A 16,239-nucleotide genomic window follows, 5' to 3' on the forward strand; every position below is an offset into this window, starting at 1 on the left:
TTTTAAGGGGATTTTAGAAGTCGTGGATGGTATCGGCTGTTTCCTTTAGACGTCTCCGGTTGTAACGAATCGGCCGGTAACGGTCTCAGTGCTTCTTTACATTGCCGCTCCCGGCGCGTTCTCGTCTCCTGAGCTGCGGCCGCGACCTGTCTGACCCCCGAGAGTCGACCCGCAGCGCAGTTCCCCCGCCTCGTACTCCTGTTGGATGCAGAAGCCTGCCTAGGTATGGTTCTTTTTCTCTGCCCGCAGAATCCTGGGTTTCTCGGTGGAGGGCGGCAGGCTACGTTCCGGAAAAGCGAGGGGTCTCTCGAGGAGGCCGCCGCGTGTGTCGGGCACTGTGGGAGGCGGCGGAGCCGGGCTGGACGTGCCCCGCGGCTGGTTCGGGACGTGTCGGAGAACTCTGTCCCTAGGACAAGAGTAGCAGCTTGAGGCTCTTGGCCACTGCCAGCCCTGATTTGGGGAGTCAGAGAGTCGTGCTTTGGGACACTGAAAGAGTTAGACTTTTTTATTTTTGTGGTGGTGGTGGGGGTTGCACGGTCCGGGCATCAACCCGGGCCCCCCGCATGAAAGGCCAGCATTCTACCACTGAACCACTCGCGCACCCTTTTCAAAATGCACGTGTTTTTTTTTCTTTTGGTTTTTGTTTTTTGTTTTTTTGCATGCGCAGGCACCGGGAATCGAGCCCGGTCCCCCACATGGCATGTGAGCGCTCTGCCCCTGAGCCACCGTTGCCCGCAGAGTTAGACTTTTAAGGTACCCTTCGCCCTGATAGGCATGAGATCTTTCTTCAACTGAAAAACACGTCCCAGACAAAATGTCAGTGCCAACACCCCTTGCCTGGTAATTTTTGAGGACTCCCTACTCAGACTTTACTCCCTTTACACTTTACTAGAAGCTTTAAAAGAAAAAGCCCCCCCCCAAAATATATTTTGATATATATGTAGTTTGATGTAAAAGCTAAATAGCTAACTTTTATATCTCAGCTGTTTTATAGAAAAAATTTCAGAGTTAAAAGAAGTTGAGGGTCTAGATGTAGAGAGCTTTTTATTCTTTGCATCTTGACGAGTTTCTGTAATTAATGGTTATTTTTTGTGTTATATTTTTCCTTTCATTAACTGGGATATTGGGAGTGCCAGTGAGTTCTATTGGTATGAACAAATATGTTCATAAACAATTTATTGTAGAATATAGGTAAATTAAAAGATAGAATGATAAAAGATAGAATTCAAGAGACCTTGGAAATACATAACTCCCATCTTTTCTATGAGAATCTTAAGGTGTGAAAGAAAAGGTGGTCTTTATCCTCTAAGTCGCAAAGTTCTGAAAAGCAGACCTGCACCTGCTGGAGTAAGCATTCAATAAAATGTCTTGAATAAATAACTTCACCTGGAGCTTACAAAGCTGGAGTTAAAACTGAAGTTGTCTTGCCCCCAGCTAGTCCAGTACTCCCAAATGAATCCTTTATGCCCTTAACGTCAGCCTTTCAAACTGAAATCAGTGTGTCATAAACTTTGAAATGTATTTTTTGCTCTGGTTAAGATAAGTTAGAGTTGCAAGGAAATCAGACATAACTTCCTAAATCTATTGTAAATAGTCTAAAGTGAGGGGACATGTGGTAAAGTCCTATTATGTTACATTAATTAAAGAAGTTCAGCTCAGTTTAGACATTAAATCAAATAAAGAACATCAGTGTCCCAGGGACAGAAAATATGGTTCACCAAGATTTTTTTTAGTTGTTAACATTGTTACTATGTTTGCTTTCTCTCTTCCTCTTTAAATAGACACACTTTTTTTTTTCAGAACTGTTCACAGGTAAGTTGCAGACATCATGACTTCTAACCCTTATTTCTTCAACATGCATCTCCTTAAAGGCATTCTATTACATAACGTTTCACACCCAAGATTTACATGTTTAAATTTCCCCAATTATCAAAAAAGTCTTATTTTTATCTCATAGTTGGTTTTTTTGATCCAGTCAGTGTTCACATGCTGCTTCATTGCCACGACTCTTTCCTCTCTTAATTTAGAACAGTCCTCAACCCTGTTTCTTTATGCTGCCTTTTTTAAATAGACAAGCCCAGTTGTCTTATAAATTGTTCCACAGTGCAGATTTTCCTGATTATTCTCTCTAGAACTAAGTCAAATCAGACATTTTTGGCAAGAATACCATATAGGTGATGCTGTGTCCTTTTTGCATCTCACCAAGAACGCGTAACGTCAGGACCCACTGTTGGTGATGCTAGCTAGTTTACCCACTTGGTGAAGGTGATAGCTGTCAGATCTTTCCAATGTAAAGTTATAGTTGTCCTTTTGCAATAAATGGCCTATGTGATTCTTTCAGACCATGGATATAACCACTGGTCCAAATAGTACCAATCCGGCAGGAGCCAGGAACAATTATAGTGATGTGGCCAAGGATATCAGAACAGTGACACTGAACTAAGTTTGAGCAGAATTAAAGATTTCACTTTAGACTTGGCACATATCTGCATATAATTCTAAATAAGAAATGGAAGGCATCTTCTTGTCACATCCTGGTTGGTTTATTTTTTTCCTCATTCACATATTTCTGGGACTTGTTTGTCCTTTTATAATGTTCAACTGAAAAAAATTTTTTCAGGGGTTCTTGCCCACTCTTGCTCTCCTCCACTAACTGGATATCTTTTCGGAGAAGGAGGTTAAAATAAGTTACAGAAAGAACTAGGTGCATTGGAAAAGAGATAGTAGATGTATCAGATAAGTGTGAGAAAAACATAATTGAAGGTAGAAAAAAATTTAACAGTGTTTTGGAGTTACTGGGTGAAAAGATCCAAGAATTTAAACAGGTATGTGGATATTTGGAGAATAAATGTTTAGATTGCTATTCATTATAAAAGCTTATTAAAAAGATTCATAGGTCTCATGATATACTGGGAAAAATACTGGAATTTGAAATACTGGAACCTCAGTTGGGCTGCAGCTGTCCCCGCTGCTATTCTATGTGAGTGGCCTCTTGTAAATTTCTAAATCTTTCTGAACCATCCCTTCCAGGATTAGCAGGAAAATAATGAGAGAAGTGTAATGTATATATTATCACCTTGAATATAAGGATAGGATGATATTGTGTATTCTAAAGAATTTTAACCTCAGAATAGGTTAAGGAAACTGATTTCACTTATTGAAAGGGAAAAGGCTTTTTAAAAAAATGATTTAGCCAACAGAAGTTTGGATTTCATCAGATTGACAGTTAAAACTCAAAGGTACTTTGGCAGTCATATTATGACTCTCTCATTTTACAGGTAAGAAATCTGACCTCACTGGAGACATTCAAGCAAAGTTGGACAACCACTTTTCCAGAACAGAACGGGAATTCATGCATCAGAACAGGTTTGTACGTAATGATTGTAAGATTTTCCTTTTCTGCTTAAGTTTGCAGATTCAATGATATTTTTCATTTGGCACAAAATAACTCAGCATTGCTGTATTTATTCTCATAACCTAAGATGGGGATTTTAGAAATTTCTTATCCCTTCCCTTCCTCTCCAGGTGTCAGAGATATGACAAGAATGTAACCCCTGACTGAATATTTTTACCTCTACAATAAGAAACATTTCCTGTAATATCTGAAAAGTAGGCCAAATAAAAGGGCAGCCACATTGCTCCCACCATCAGATGATTTATACAGCTGTTGTACTTTGTTAGTCAGCATTGCTTATGATTAAATAAGTGCAAAAGAAAAATACAGATTTAGAAGACCTCAAACTAGCAACCAAATTTATAAATCATTTTTTCACTCAATGGTTTCCAGTATTTGCTAGGAACAGTTGTTTACAATTATCTATATCATAATCATGGTGACTGTAGAAAACAGCTTTGGAAATTTTGGCAGACTTAAGAAAATTGAGCACCTGAGTTCAATTTTAAATCTTGTAAAATATTTGAAAAAATAAAATATATAATTGAATGAGTCTTGAGAAAAATAAGGAAATAACTCGTAACGTTAATATAATAGTCTTCAAATATAGAACTATTTTAACTTTCCAAATTCTCAATAATTGGATAATATTACTTTTATAATGTGATAAACTATTTTTTAAAGAAGAAATTGATGTTTAAGTACTGAAAAACAATTCCAAGAAAATAATTTTAAGTGATTAAAATTCACACCAACACCATTTGGGGGCTCTTCTCATCTAGGTCTTATTAAAGACATCCCCAAACTAGCTGTCATTTGTCACCTTGAGGAGTATACGAAGGGGGGGGAATGATGGGGATGCGGTTACCAGAGACAGTATTGCCAGTCTCTAAAACTTAAGAGGACTTTTAAAGATTTGAAATTATTTTCTGACCAGAGGTCAGAGAGTCAGTAAATATGGTTTTTTTTTTCCTGAAGAAATACAAAGAAAGGAAAAAGAACCAATTTTGGGCATTACAATTAGCAATCATGTGTATTTCTAAGTTGTTATAAGTAAGGAAATCAGATATCTTTTCTGCATGTCCTTTTGATGCATGGAGTGTATTAGTACTATATTCCAGACGACTAAACTAGAAGTCTAGTGGATGATCTTTTGTACTTTTGGCTAAAAGTTTGTTGATAGACCAAGTTCCTTAGTGCGTGTTTTATTGTCCCTGTATTTTTTTTCTTTTTTTTTTTTTAGGTTTCCACAAAAATGGTATTATCAGTTCATAAATCTTTTCAGGCTGTTCTCTGAGTGACAAGCCAGAAGAACTGTGTTTTAAACTTTGCCTAACATTTACCATACTGCTACTTTTCTTGCCAGGTATTAGAAAGCTGTACTTCTTTTTTCAACATTTTTTTAGATTATTGTAGATTGACATGCAGTTGTAAGAAACAGGGATCCCTTGTGCTGTTTACCCAGTTATCCCCAATTATAGAACTATGACACAGTATGGCAGCCAGGATAATGATATTGATACAGTCAAAATACAGGAGTTTTCCATCCCCAAAATCTCTTATTTTGCCTTTGTAAAGCTATACCTACTTCTCTCTTATCACCATCCTCTCTTTAAACCCTGGTAATGTTCCCCATTTCTAGGATGTTATATTAATGGAATCATTCAGCATGTAACCTTGTGGGATTGGCTTTTCCATTCAGCAGAATTCTCCCAAAATTCATCCATGTTGATGAGTGAGTGAATGGTTCATTGCTTTTTATTGCTGAGTAGTATTCCACTGATACGAATATACCAGTTTGTTTAACCGTTCACCCATTGAAGGACTTCTGAGTTGTTTCTAGTTTTTTGTTATTACGAATAAAGTTTCTATAAACATTAATATACAAGTTTTTCTGAAAATATCATTTTTCATTTATCCAGGATAAATTCCCAGGAATGAAATTTCTCAGTTATATGGTAGTTGACTATTTAATTTCTTAAGAAACTACCAAACTATTTACCAGAGTAGCTATACATTTAGCATTCCCACCAGGAACATACAAGTGTTCCAACGTCTCTATATCCTCACCAGCATTTGGTATTGTCAGTATTCTTTTTAACTTTTTAATTTTAAATACTTCCAAATTTATTGGACAGTTACAAAAATAATACAACCCAACATGAAGAACTCCAGCATACCTTTAACCACCAATTTTAACAAATTGACACATTTACTGTATCATTCTATCTGTCCGTCTGTCTGTTAATCCATTTTCTGAACACTTCAGTGTAGCCTGTAAATCATGCTCCTTAAACATTTATTAAAGCTGCCATGTACATTTCCTAAGAACAAGGATATCACTTATGTAACCACCTTAAGTATAGTTCTCAGGTTCAAGAAACTTAGTATTGATATAAAGCTTATATTTCATATTCCAGTTTTTCCATATGTCCCAATAATATCCCTTTGAACCTTTTCTCCTTCCCTGTTAAATCCTGTTCAGGATCCTGTATTGCATTTAATTGTCAGTCTCTTTAGTTGCTCTTTCCTTTTTTTTTTCTTAATTCTGGGAACATATATGCACATGAACTTTCCCAGATCACCTACTCCATACCATACCATTCAGTGGGATTTGGCACATTCCCAACATTGTAGTGCACTCCTCATCTTCCTGTCTGCCCAAATAGAAATCCTACAAGCTTTATATATTACCTCCCCATTCCTATGCCTTCCACCTTAGCAGCCTGTATTCTACATTCTTTCTCTGTGAACTTGTTTATTCTCCGGTATTTTCTTTGTAGTTAGAATGGAACTTAAATTTAATATCCCAAATTTATAACATTCTCATTTGTTTTGGTACCAATTTCAATAACAGGCACAAACTGTGCTCCTATACCCCTCCATACCCCCACCTTAATGTATTTCTTGTCACAAACTGCATATTTACATATTGTGAGCCCAAAACCACTGCTTTATCATTACATTGTATGCATTTACCTTTTAGCTAGTGGAGGAAGTAAAAATGTATAGTTAGAAACCAAAAATACTGGCATTTATATTTACTCATGTTGTTAACCTCACCAGAGATCTTTATTTCTTCATGTGACTTTGAACTGTTGTCTATTGTTCTTTCAACCTGCAGAACTCTCTTTACTATCTCCCATAGGGCTGGTCTAGTAATAATGAACTCTCTCAGCCTTTTATTATCTAGATGTTTTAATCTCCTCTTCATTTTTTTATTAGAAAAGTTGTAGGTTTACAGAAAAATAATGCTTTAAACACAGTTCTCATATACACCCTAGTGTTAGCACTTTGCACTAGTGTGGTGCACTTGTTTCATGAAATAACATTTTTATAATTGTTCTGTTAACTATAGTCTGTTGTTTAAAACAGGGTTCACCACATGGGTTGTATACTCCTATGTTTTGTTCTTTTTTTTTTTAATTTTTATTCTAAAAACATGTATACAACCTAAAATATCCCCATTTAACCACATTGAAATATATAATTCAGTACTGTTAATTATATTAACAGTGTTGTGCTACCATCATTACTATCCATCGCCAAAAGTTTTCCATCAACCCAAATAGAAACATATAACTGAAGCATTAGCTGCTCATTCCCAACCCCCACCCCAGCCCCTGCTAACCTGTATCCTACTTTCTGATTATAAATTTGCTTATTCTTATTATTTCATGTCAGTGAGATCTTACATTATGTGTTCTTTTGTGTGTGCCTTATTTCACTCAACATGATGTCTTCAAGGTTCATCCATGTTATTTTTATGGTTGAATAATATTCCATTGTATGCATGTACCACATTTTATTTATTCTTTCATCAGCTGATTGACACTTGGGTTGCTTCCATCTTTTGACAGTTATGAATAATGACACTGTAACCATTGGACATTCTTGTCTTTGTTCCTGATCTTAGAGGGAAGCTTTTCAGTTTTTCACTATTGAGTATGATTTTAGCTGTAGGTTTTTCATATATGTCCCTTATCATGTTAAGGAAATTTCCTTCTATTCCTAGTTTCCGAGTTTTTTATCAAGAAGAGCTGCTGAATTTTTCAAAGGCCTTTTCAGTGAAATTTTTTATTAATTAAAAAAATTAAACAAAAATATTAACATTCCTTTCTACATATACAATCAGTAATTCTCAATATCATCACATAGTTGCATATTCATCATTTCTTAGAACAGTTGCATCGATTTAGAAAAAGAAATAAAAAGACAACAGAAAAAGCAATAAAACGATAACAGAAAAAAAAGATTATACATACCATACCCCTTAACCCTAGCTTTCATTTACCACTAGCATTTCAAACTAAATTTATTTTAACATTTGTTCCCCCTATTATTTATTTTTATTCCATATGTTCTACTCATCTGTTGATATGGTAGATAAAAGGAGCATCAGACACAAGGTTTTCACAATCACACAGTCACATTGTGAAAGCTATATCATTGTTCAATCATCATCAAGAAACGTGGCTACTGGAACACAGCTCTACATTTTCAGGCAGTTCCCTCCAGCCTCTCCATTACATCTTGAACAACAAGGTGATATCTACTTAATGCGTAAGAATAACCTCCAGGGTAACCTCTCGACTCTGTTTGGAATCTCTCAGCCATTGACACTTTGTCTCATTTCACTCTTCCCCCTTTTGGTCAAGAAGGTTCTCTCAATCCCTTGATGTTAATTCTCAGCTCATTCTAGGGTTTTTCTCAATCCCTTGATGCTGAGTCTCAGCGCATTCCAGGATCTCTGTCCCACGTTGCCAGGAAGGTCCACACCCCTGAGAGTCATGTCCCATGCAGAGAGGGGGAGGGTGATGAGACCGTTTGTCGTGTTGGCTGGAGAGAGAGGCCACATCTGAGCAACAAAAGAGGCTCTCTTGGGGGTGACTCTTAGGCCTAGATTTTAAGTAGACTTGACCTATCCTTTGTGGGGTTAAGTTTCATATGAACAAACCCCAAGACTGGGGGCCTAGCCTATAGCTTTGGTTGTCCACACTGCTTGTGAAAATATCAAGAATTCAACTTGGGGAAGTTGAATTTCTCCCCGTTCTCACCATTCCCCAAAGGGGGCTTTGCATATACTCAAAGGCCTTTTCTACATAAATTGAGATGATCCATGTGGGTTTTTTTCCTATGTTCTGTTAATATTATGTATTACATGAATTGATTTTTTATGTTGAACTACCTTGCATACTTGGATTAAATCCAAATTGATCATGGTCTGTTCTTTTTAATTAGCTGTTGGATTTGGTTTGCTAACCTTTTATTGAAGAATTTTACAATATTCATAAGGGGTATTGAGTCTAGTTTTCTTTTTTTATAGTATCTTTATCAGGCTTTGATATGAAGGTGATATTGGCCTCAGAGAAAGAATTAGTATTCCCTCCTCTTCAGTTTTTTGGAAGAATTTGAGCAAGATTGTTAATTCTTCTAGAGTGTTTGGTAAGATTCCCCCTCTGAAGCCATCTGGTCCTGGGCTTTTCTTTTTGGGAGGTTTTAGATCACTGATTCAGTGTCTTAGTTATTTGTTTGTTGAGATCTTCTGTTTCTTTTTGAGTCAGTATGGGAAGTTTGTGTGTTTCTAGGAATTTGTCCATTACATTTAGGTTATCTAATTTATCAGCATGCAGTCCATCATATTTTCTTAAAATCCTTTTTATTTCTGTGGGATCAGTAGTAACATTCTCCTTTGCATTTCTGATTTTAGTTATTTGTGTCCTTTTTTTGTCAGTCTAACCAAAGGTTTGTCAATTTTAGTGATCTTTTCAAAGAACCAATTTTGTTGATTCTATTGTTTTTTTATTTTCTATTTCTGTTATCTCCACTGTAATCTTATTTTCTTCCTTCTGCTTGCTTTGGGTTTAGCTTGCTCTTTTTTTTCTAGTTCTTCCAGTTTTGAGGTTAGATCTTTTATTTGAAGTCTTTCTTTTTTTTAATATGAGCGTTTAGAGTTATATTTTCCTCTCAGCACTGCCTTTGTTCCATCCCATAAGTTTTGCTATGTATTTTCAGTTTCATTTACCACAAGATGTTTCCTAATTTCTTCTGTGATCTCCTCTTTAACTCATTGGTTGTTTAAGAGTATGTTGTTTGTTAAAGCTGAATGTGAGAATGATAGAGGGAGGAGGGCTGGGGGCACAAATGTAATCAGAAAGAAAGGCGATAAAGACTCAGATGTATAATCTAGGAATGCCTAGAGTGTGTAATGATAGTGACTAAATGTACAGATTTTAAAAATGTTTTTGCATGAGGAAGAACAAAGGAATGTCATTACTGCAGGGTGCTGAAAATAGATGGTAATTAATATTTTAAAATTTCAACTTATGTGTGAGACTAGAGCAAAAAATGTTTATTCGGTACAAAATTTATATTTTGACTAGTGCATTTCCTAATATAACTTATGTAGACAGCTTAATTGAACACCATAAGTACATGGAACCTTGGGTAGGGCATGGGATTTTGTTGGTTTGTCCAGAGTGATGCCCCGATGAATCCCAGAGTGATTTGATAAGTGAGTGGAACAGTATTTGCAAAGTCCCCTTCGGGGAATGGTGAGAATGGGGGAAAATTCAACTTCCCCAGATTGAATTCTTGATATTCTCACAAGCAGTGTGGACAACCAAAGCTATAGGCTGAGCCCCCAGTTTTAGGGGTTTGTTCATATGAAACTTAACCCCACAAAGGATAGGTCAAGCCTACTTAAAATTTAGGCCTAAGAGTCACCCCCAAGAGGACCTCTTTTGTTGCTCAGATGTGGCCTCTGTCTCCAGCCAACACAACGAACAAGCAAACTCACCACCCTCCCCCCGTGTCTGCATGGGAAAATGACTCCCAGGGGTGTGGACCTTTCTGGCAATGTGGGAAGAAATCCTAGAATGAGCTGAGACTCAGCATCAAGGGTTTGAAAAAACCTTCTCGACCAAAAGGGGGAAGAGCGAAATGAGGCAAAGTGTGAATGGCTAAGAGATTCCAAACAGAGTTGAGAGGTTATCCTGGAGGTTATTCTTACGCATTAAGTAGATATCACCTTGTTATCCAACATGTAATGGAGAGGCTGGAGGGAACTGCCTGAAAATGTAAAGCTGTGTTTCAGTAGCCATGTTTCTTGACGATGATTGTATAATGATACAGCTTTCACAAAGTGACTGTGTGATTGTGAAAACCTTGTGTCTGATGCGCCTTTTATCTACCATATCAACAGATGAGTAGAACATATGGAATAAAAATAAATAATAGGGGGAAAAAATGTTAAAATAAATTTAGCTTGAAATGCTAGTTATCAATGAAAGGGAGGGGTAAGGAGTATGGTATGTATAAATTTTTTGTTGTTTTCATTTTACTTCTTTTTCTGAATAGATACAAATGTTCTAAGAAATGATCATGATGATGAATATGCAACTATGTGATGATACTGTGAATTACTGTTTATATATGTAGAACAGAATGATCAAAATAGGAATGTTTGTGTTTGTTAGGTGTTTTTTGGTATTTAAAAAAATTTTTAATTTAAAAAGGGGGGGGACTTTAATAAGTTGCTAGTTAACAGTTTTAAGGCCAAGAAAATGTCCCAATTAAAGCAAATCTGTAGAAATGTCCAATCTAAGGCATCCAGGGAAAGATACCTTGGTTCAAGGCCAATGAAGTTCAGGTTTCTCTCTCATCTGGAAAGGCACGTGGAGAACACAGTGTCATCTGTTAGCTTTCTCTTCTGGCTTCCTGTTTCATGAAGCTCCCCATGAGGCATTTTCCTTCTTCATCTCCAAAATTCACTGGCTGGTGGACTCTGCTTCTCGTGGCTATGTCGTTCTGCTCTGCTCTCTTCTGAGAGCAGATTCTGTCTCCCACTTTCTCCAAAATGTTTCCTTTATAGAACTCCAGAAACTAATCAAGACCCACCCAAATGGGTGGAGACATGCCTTCACCTAATCCAGCCTAACAACCACTCTTGATTAAATCACATCTCTAGGGAGATGATTTCATTACAGTTTCAAGTATACAATGCTGAGTAGGGATTAGAAGAAACGGCTGCCTTTACAGAATGGGATTAGGATTAAAACATGGCTTTTCTAGGGTACATACATTATTTCAATCCAGCACAATTATTGATTTGAAATCTTCCTCTTTTCTGATGTACACATTAATACTATAAATTTCCCTTTTAGCATTGCTTTAGTTGTGTACATGCTTTTGATAAATTGTATTTCATTCTTTTTTTTTGTTTTTTTGTCTATTTGTTTTCTTTTACCTATCAGTTATTTAGTAGTATGTTTTTACTTTCCATGTGTTTGGAGATTTCTTATTTCTGTTATTGATTTCTAGTTCTATTCCATTGTGGCCAGAGAACACCCACTATACAATTTCAATTCTTCTAAATTTGTTGAGGTCAGTTTTATGGCCAGGATGTGGTCTGGCTTAGTGTATGTTTGTGTACCCTTGATAAGAATGTGTATTCTATGTTATTGGGTTTATTTTATATGTAATGTCCAGCGTTTTTAGTTAATTAGCGGGAGAACTAGGGAGGCATATGTTTACTCCATCTTCTGGAAGCAGAAGTTCTATACAGCCACATTTTATGATATACTTACAGAATCCTCTGTTTCATTAACTAGTTAGTGATATTTTATAGCAGCCATTAAGATACTTCTTGCTCCAAAGGATGGCATTCTCATAACTAACAGTTCCTGGTACTTCAGCCAATAAATATTTATCAACCAATTAATTAAGATAGTAATTTCTAAGATCGAAACTTATAAATAAATTTGAAGTTGATATTAGAAGATAATTCAATAATTAGGTTTGGATTTCTCTGCAGTTAAGTAGTTGGGAATGTATGGAATTAGTGTTTAATGACTTGAATGGGCTAAGGAAACTATAATGAATAGTATCTTACTTGAAACATATAAATGATAACAGTGACAATAGTATTTACACCATTGTGACCTTCACTTAAATCTTAGTATTTTGCAGGAAGTTTATTTAGTAAAATGCTGTGAAATAAAATAGGAACAAAAAGTTTTTAATTAACGTTTTAGGTGTTTATGGAACACGAAATGCCCGGATATTAGAGCTAACCTAAAACTTCTACTACATTCTGTTTGTTCTGTGTAAACATTCAGCAGCAGATGTAGAGGAGGTATAGCATAAAAGGTAGTTTATATCTTCTGACTACTAAATCAAAGATTCTATAGACAGTTATAGTTTTTATTAACCATTTGTGCTGGTTTGAAAGTATGTGTGTCCCCTAGAAAAAACATGTTTTAATCAAAATCCCATTTCATAAAGGCAGAATAATCCCTATTCAGTATTGTATGTTTGAAACTGTTTCCGATCATCTCCCTGGAGATGTGATTTAATCAAGAGTGGTTGTTAAGCTGGATTAGGTCACGATGTATCCACCCATTTGGGTGGGTCTTGATAAGTTTCTGGAGTCCTATAAAAGAGGAAACATTTCGGAGAATGGAGATTCAGAGAGAGCAGCACACAACAACATAGCCACGAGAAGCAGAGTCCACCAGCGAGCAACCTTTGGAGATGAAGAAGGAGCATGCCGCCCGGGGAGATTCATGGAATAGGAAGCCAGGAGAAGAAGCTAGCAGATGATGCCGTGCTTGCCATGTGCCTTACCAGGTGAGAGAGAAACCCTGACTGGTTAAAAATTCCCCTTTTTAAAAGTCATTCCGTTTCTGGTATATTGCATTCCAGCAACTAGCAAACTAGAACACCATTATTTCAAAAGAAACAAAAGGCTGTAACATCTGGACTGAAACTAACTTGGCTAACAGAAAAGAAGTGATGTCCCATGCATTTGGAGAAAGTGACTTTTCAAAAGTGTCAAGAATTCTCAAGAACTTAAGAGGATGAGGAATAAAGAGGAAAGAACAGATGCAAAAGGGGGATAGGAAATGATGGAATGGAATCATCATTGCTTGTGTGTTAAAATGAAAATGTTAATTTCAACTCCATATGAGCTTCATGAAAATTTCATGCTTTCAGAAGCATTTTAAATAACAAACAATGGGCTAGTAATTTGACCTATACACCCAGTAAATCTTTTTTGTGTTGGTAATCAGGAAACCCAAAGCTAAATATAATGCTCAATCATAGCAATTCTGTTCATTTACAATGTACATGATTAGTATTTGCTTATTACTCCTTTTATATGCTGTTTAATTTTCTACTTCTATTTTAAGCAGCTTTATTATCCACTAATCTTTTATATCAGATACCTCATCCATTTAAGAACTACTTAAGATAGAGTAAATAAGGTGGTATCTTTTTATATCTGGATCGACTTGAGCCTGAGTCGTACATTTAAGATATGTAAAAATCCCAGTAATTCAGAAAGGAATTATCCTTTATCCGTCATCCTTTTTCTGTTGTTCCCAAGTTAATTCACAGGTATCATATGCTCGAAAAGGGTGATCTTAAGTCTTTATGATCACCGTTTTTGAATTACAGAATGCATAATGCCTGTAACTTCCCAGAGGTCTTTTAGTATTCTGATTATTTTTCACTGACTTATAAATTAATGGTTTTTATTAACAATGGAGTCTTTACATTTACATAGAGAGAGTAAAAGGATCATTGGTAGCATAGGTCATAGTTACATTAGCAACCAAAGTTATATTCAAATACTTAACAGATTTCTTGGGCTTTCTTAATGCTTCACTAGGAATAGGGCTTTAACAAGTGTCTTTGTAAGGTAGCAGAGCAAACAGTCTTAAAACTGGAGGCTTAGATAGATGGGTGATACCTAAACAGAACCTTTGGTTCTATAGTAATTAGATTTAGTTGTCAACTTGGCCAGGTGATTGTACCAAGTTCTGTTGCTGTGGACTTATTATCATGCGAGATTCACCTAGAGCTGACTACATCTTGTGTTTGACTAAGGGGCATGCCTTCTGCAATGAGCTATGTTTAATTTAATTAGCTGAAGTCTTAAAAGAAAGAGGTCAGAGTGAGGTGCTCAGACCCTGATGCTTGGAGATGCAGAAAGGATTGCCCCGGGTAAAGCAATTTGAGACACAGAAAGGATCACCCAGGGAAAAGCAATTTGAATCCAGAAGCTGGTAGAGAAGCCCAGCAGACATCATCATGTGCCTTTCCACGTGACGGAAAGCCAGCTGCCTTTCCTTCAAAGAACTAAATTTGTAACTAAATAAATCCCCTTTATAAAAGTCAATCCTAGGTGCACGGGTGGTTCAGTGGTAGAATGCTTACCTTCCATGCTGGAGACCCGGGTTCAATTCCCGGACCGTGTACCAAAAAAAAAAAAAACAGTCCATTTATGGTATATTGCATTCCAGCAGCATTAGCAAACTGAAAGAGTCCTACTCTTTTATTAGCTAACATTAAAAAATCTAATTCTATACTGTAAGGTTCAATTTGTCATGAATAGTCTGGAGGGCTGGGGTGATGGTATATAATTACACAATTAGGAATTGGTAAAATATAAGCAATAATTTCATATTGTATGAACTTTTTTATTGTATAATATAACATGTATACAAAGCAGAGAAAGAAAAAAGCAGTAATTTTCAGAGCACTCTTTAACAAGTAGTTACAGGACAGATCCCAGAGTTTGTCATGGGCTCTCATTCCATCATCTCAGATTTTTCCTTCTAGCTGCTCCAGAACACTGGAGGCTAGAAGGAATTCTTTTTTATCATCACAATAGACTTTTTTTTTCTTTTTTGTGAAAAATAACATACACACAAAAAAAATTTCAAAGCACATTACAGCAATTAGTTGTAGAACATATTTTAGAGTTTGGTATGAGTTACAGTTCTACAATTTTAGGTTTTTACTTCTAGCTGCTCTAAGATACTAGAGATTAAAAGAAATAATAGTGATTCAGTAGTTATACTCATTTGTTAAACCCTATCTTCTCTGTGTAACTCCACCATCACCTTTGATCTTTCTCCCATTCTTTAGGGGTATTTGGGCTGTGCTCATTCTGACTTTTTCATATTGGAAGGTGTGTCGATAATACGGGATAGGAGCATGGAACTAGCTGATGTTCTGGAGAGGGTGGGCCTCTAGGTTTCAGAATTTATCTGGTCCAGGACCCATCTGGAGGTTATAGGATTCTGAAAAGTGACCCTAAGTGCATGGAACCTTTGTAGAATTTTATGTCACCCTAGGTGTTCTTTAGGATTGGCTGGAATGGTTTTGGTTGGGGCACGGCAAGTTATGCTAGGTAGCAATGTCTAACTGCAGGTTGTGTAAGAGTGACATCCACAGTGTAGCATCTCAACTGTATTTGAACTCTCTCAGCCACTGATAGTTAAACTTCTATTCCTGCTTTTGGTCAGGATGGCATTGTTGATATCATGGTGCTAGGGCCAGACTCTGTCCCTGGGAGTCATCTCCTACACTGCCAGGGAGACTTTCACCCTTGAGGGAGGTTAATGATTTTACTTCATGTAGACTTTTAGTTGTATATCATAAGCTATTCTTGGTTAGATTATCTAGCTTTTCTGCTAGTCTATAAACATTTGTGTATAGATTGACAAACTGTTTTTAATTTTTAAATCAGGTGATTAATAAACATACCAAAAGAATATGGCTGCACAAATACCAGAATCTGATCAAATTAAACAGGTAAGGTCTTATAATTAAGGAAAAATGATTTTATAAAACCTGCAGAGCAATAGTGGATATAACAGTGTCACTTAATGATTTCACAAAGTAAATGGTCATATTTCGTTTCCAAAAGTGAATGTTAAATGATATGAAACATATTTTTTATTTGACAAATAATCAGGAAAAAAGTAAATATTGAACTAGAAAATTAGACTATTTTATAGATCCTAATTATACTCGTTTAAATTAGTGAAAGC

At 36.3% G+C, this 16,239-nt stretch overlaps 2 protein-coding genes across 4 annotated transcripts in view; one reads left to right on the forward strand and one right to left on the reverse strand.

The window, feature by feature from the left end:
- Positions 1-154, reverse strand: part of KIAA0586 (KIAA0586 ortholog) — a 168,245-nt gene extending 168,091 nt beyond the window's left edge. The window contains exon 1 of the mRNA XM_077122509.1: positions 1-154. The gene's annotated coding sequence lies outside the window, so the exon portion shown is untranslated.
- Positions 153-16,239, forward strand: part of TIMM9 (translocase of inner mitochondrial membrane 9) — a 17,923-nt gene continuing 1,836 nt past the window's right edge. The window contains exons 1-4 of one of the 3 annotated variants that reach the window (XM_077122521.1): positions 153-223; positions 3,279-3,366; positions 4,638-4,760; positions 15,936-16,000. In XM_077122521.1, coding sequence (XP_076978636.1) covers positions 15,962-16,000 — 39 coding nt within the window. In that variant the 5' untranslated portion in view covers positions 153-223; positions 3,279-3,366; positions 4,638-4,760; positions 15,936-15,961. Of the gene's footprint in view, positions 224-3,278; positions 3,367-4,637; positions 4,761-8,720; positions 8,840-15,935; positions 16,001-16,239 lie in introns of all 3 variants that reach the window. The other 2 variants (XM_077122520.1, XM_077122519.1) reach the window with 2 other exon arrangements.

This window comes from Tamandua tetradactyla, chromosome 12 (genome assembly GCF_023851605.1).
Source record: "Tamandua tetradactyla isolate mTamTet1 chromosome 12, mTamTet1.pri, whole genome shotgun sequence".
Taxonomy (NCBI): Eukaryota; Metazoa; Chordata; class Mammalia; order Pilosa; family Myrmecophagidae; genus Tamandua; species Tamandua tetradactyla.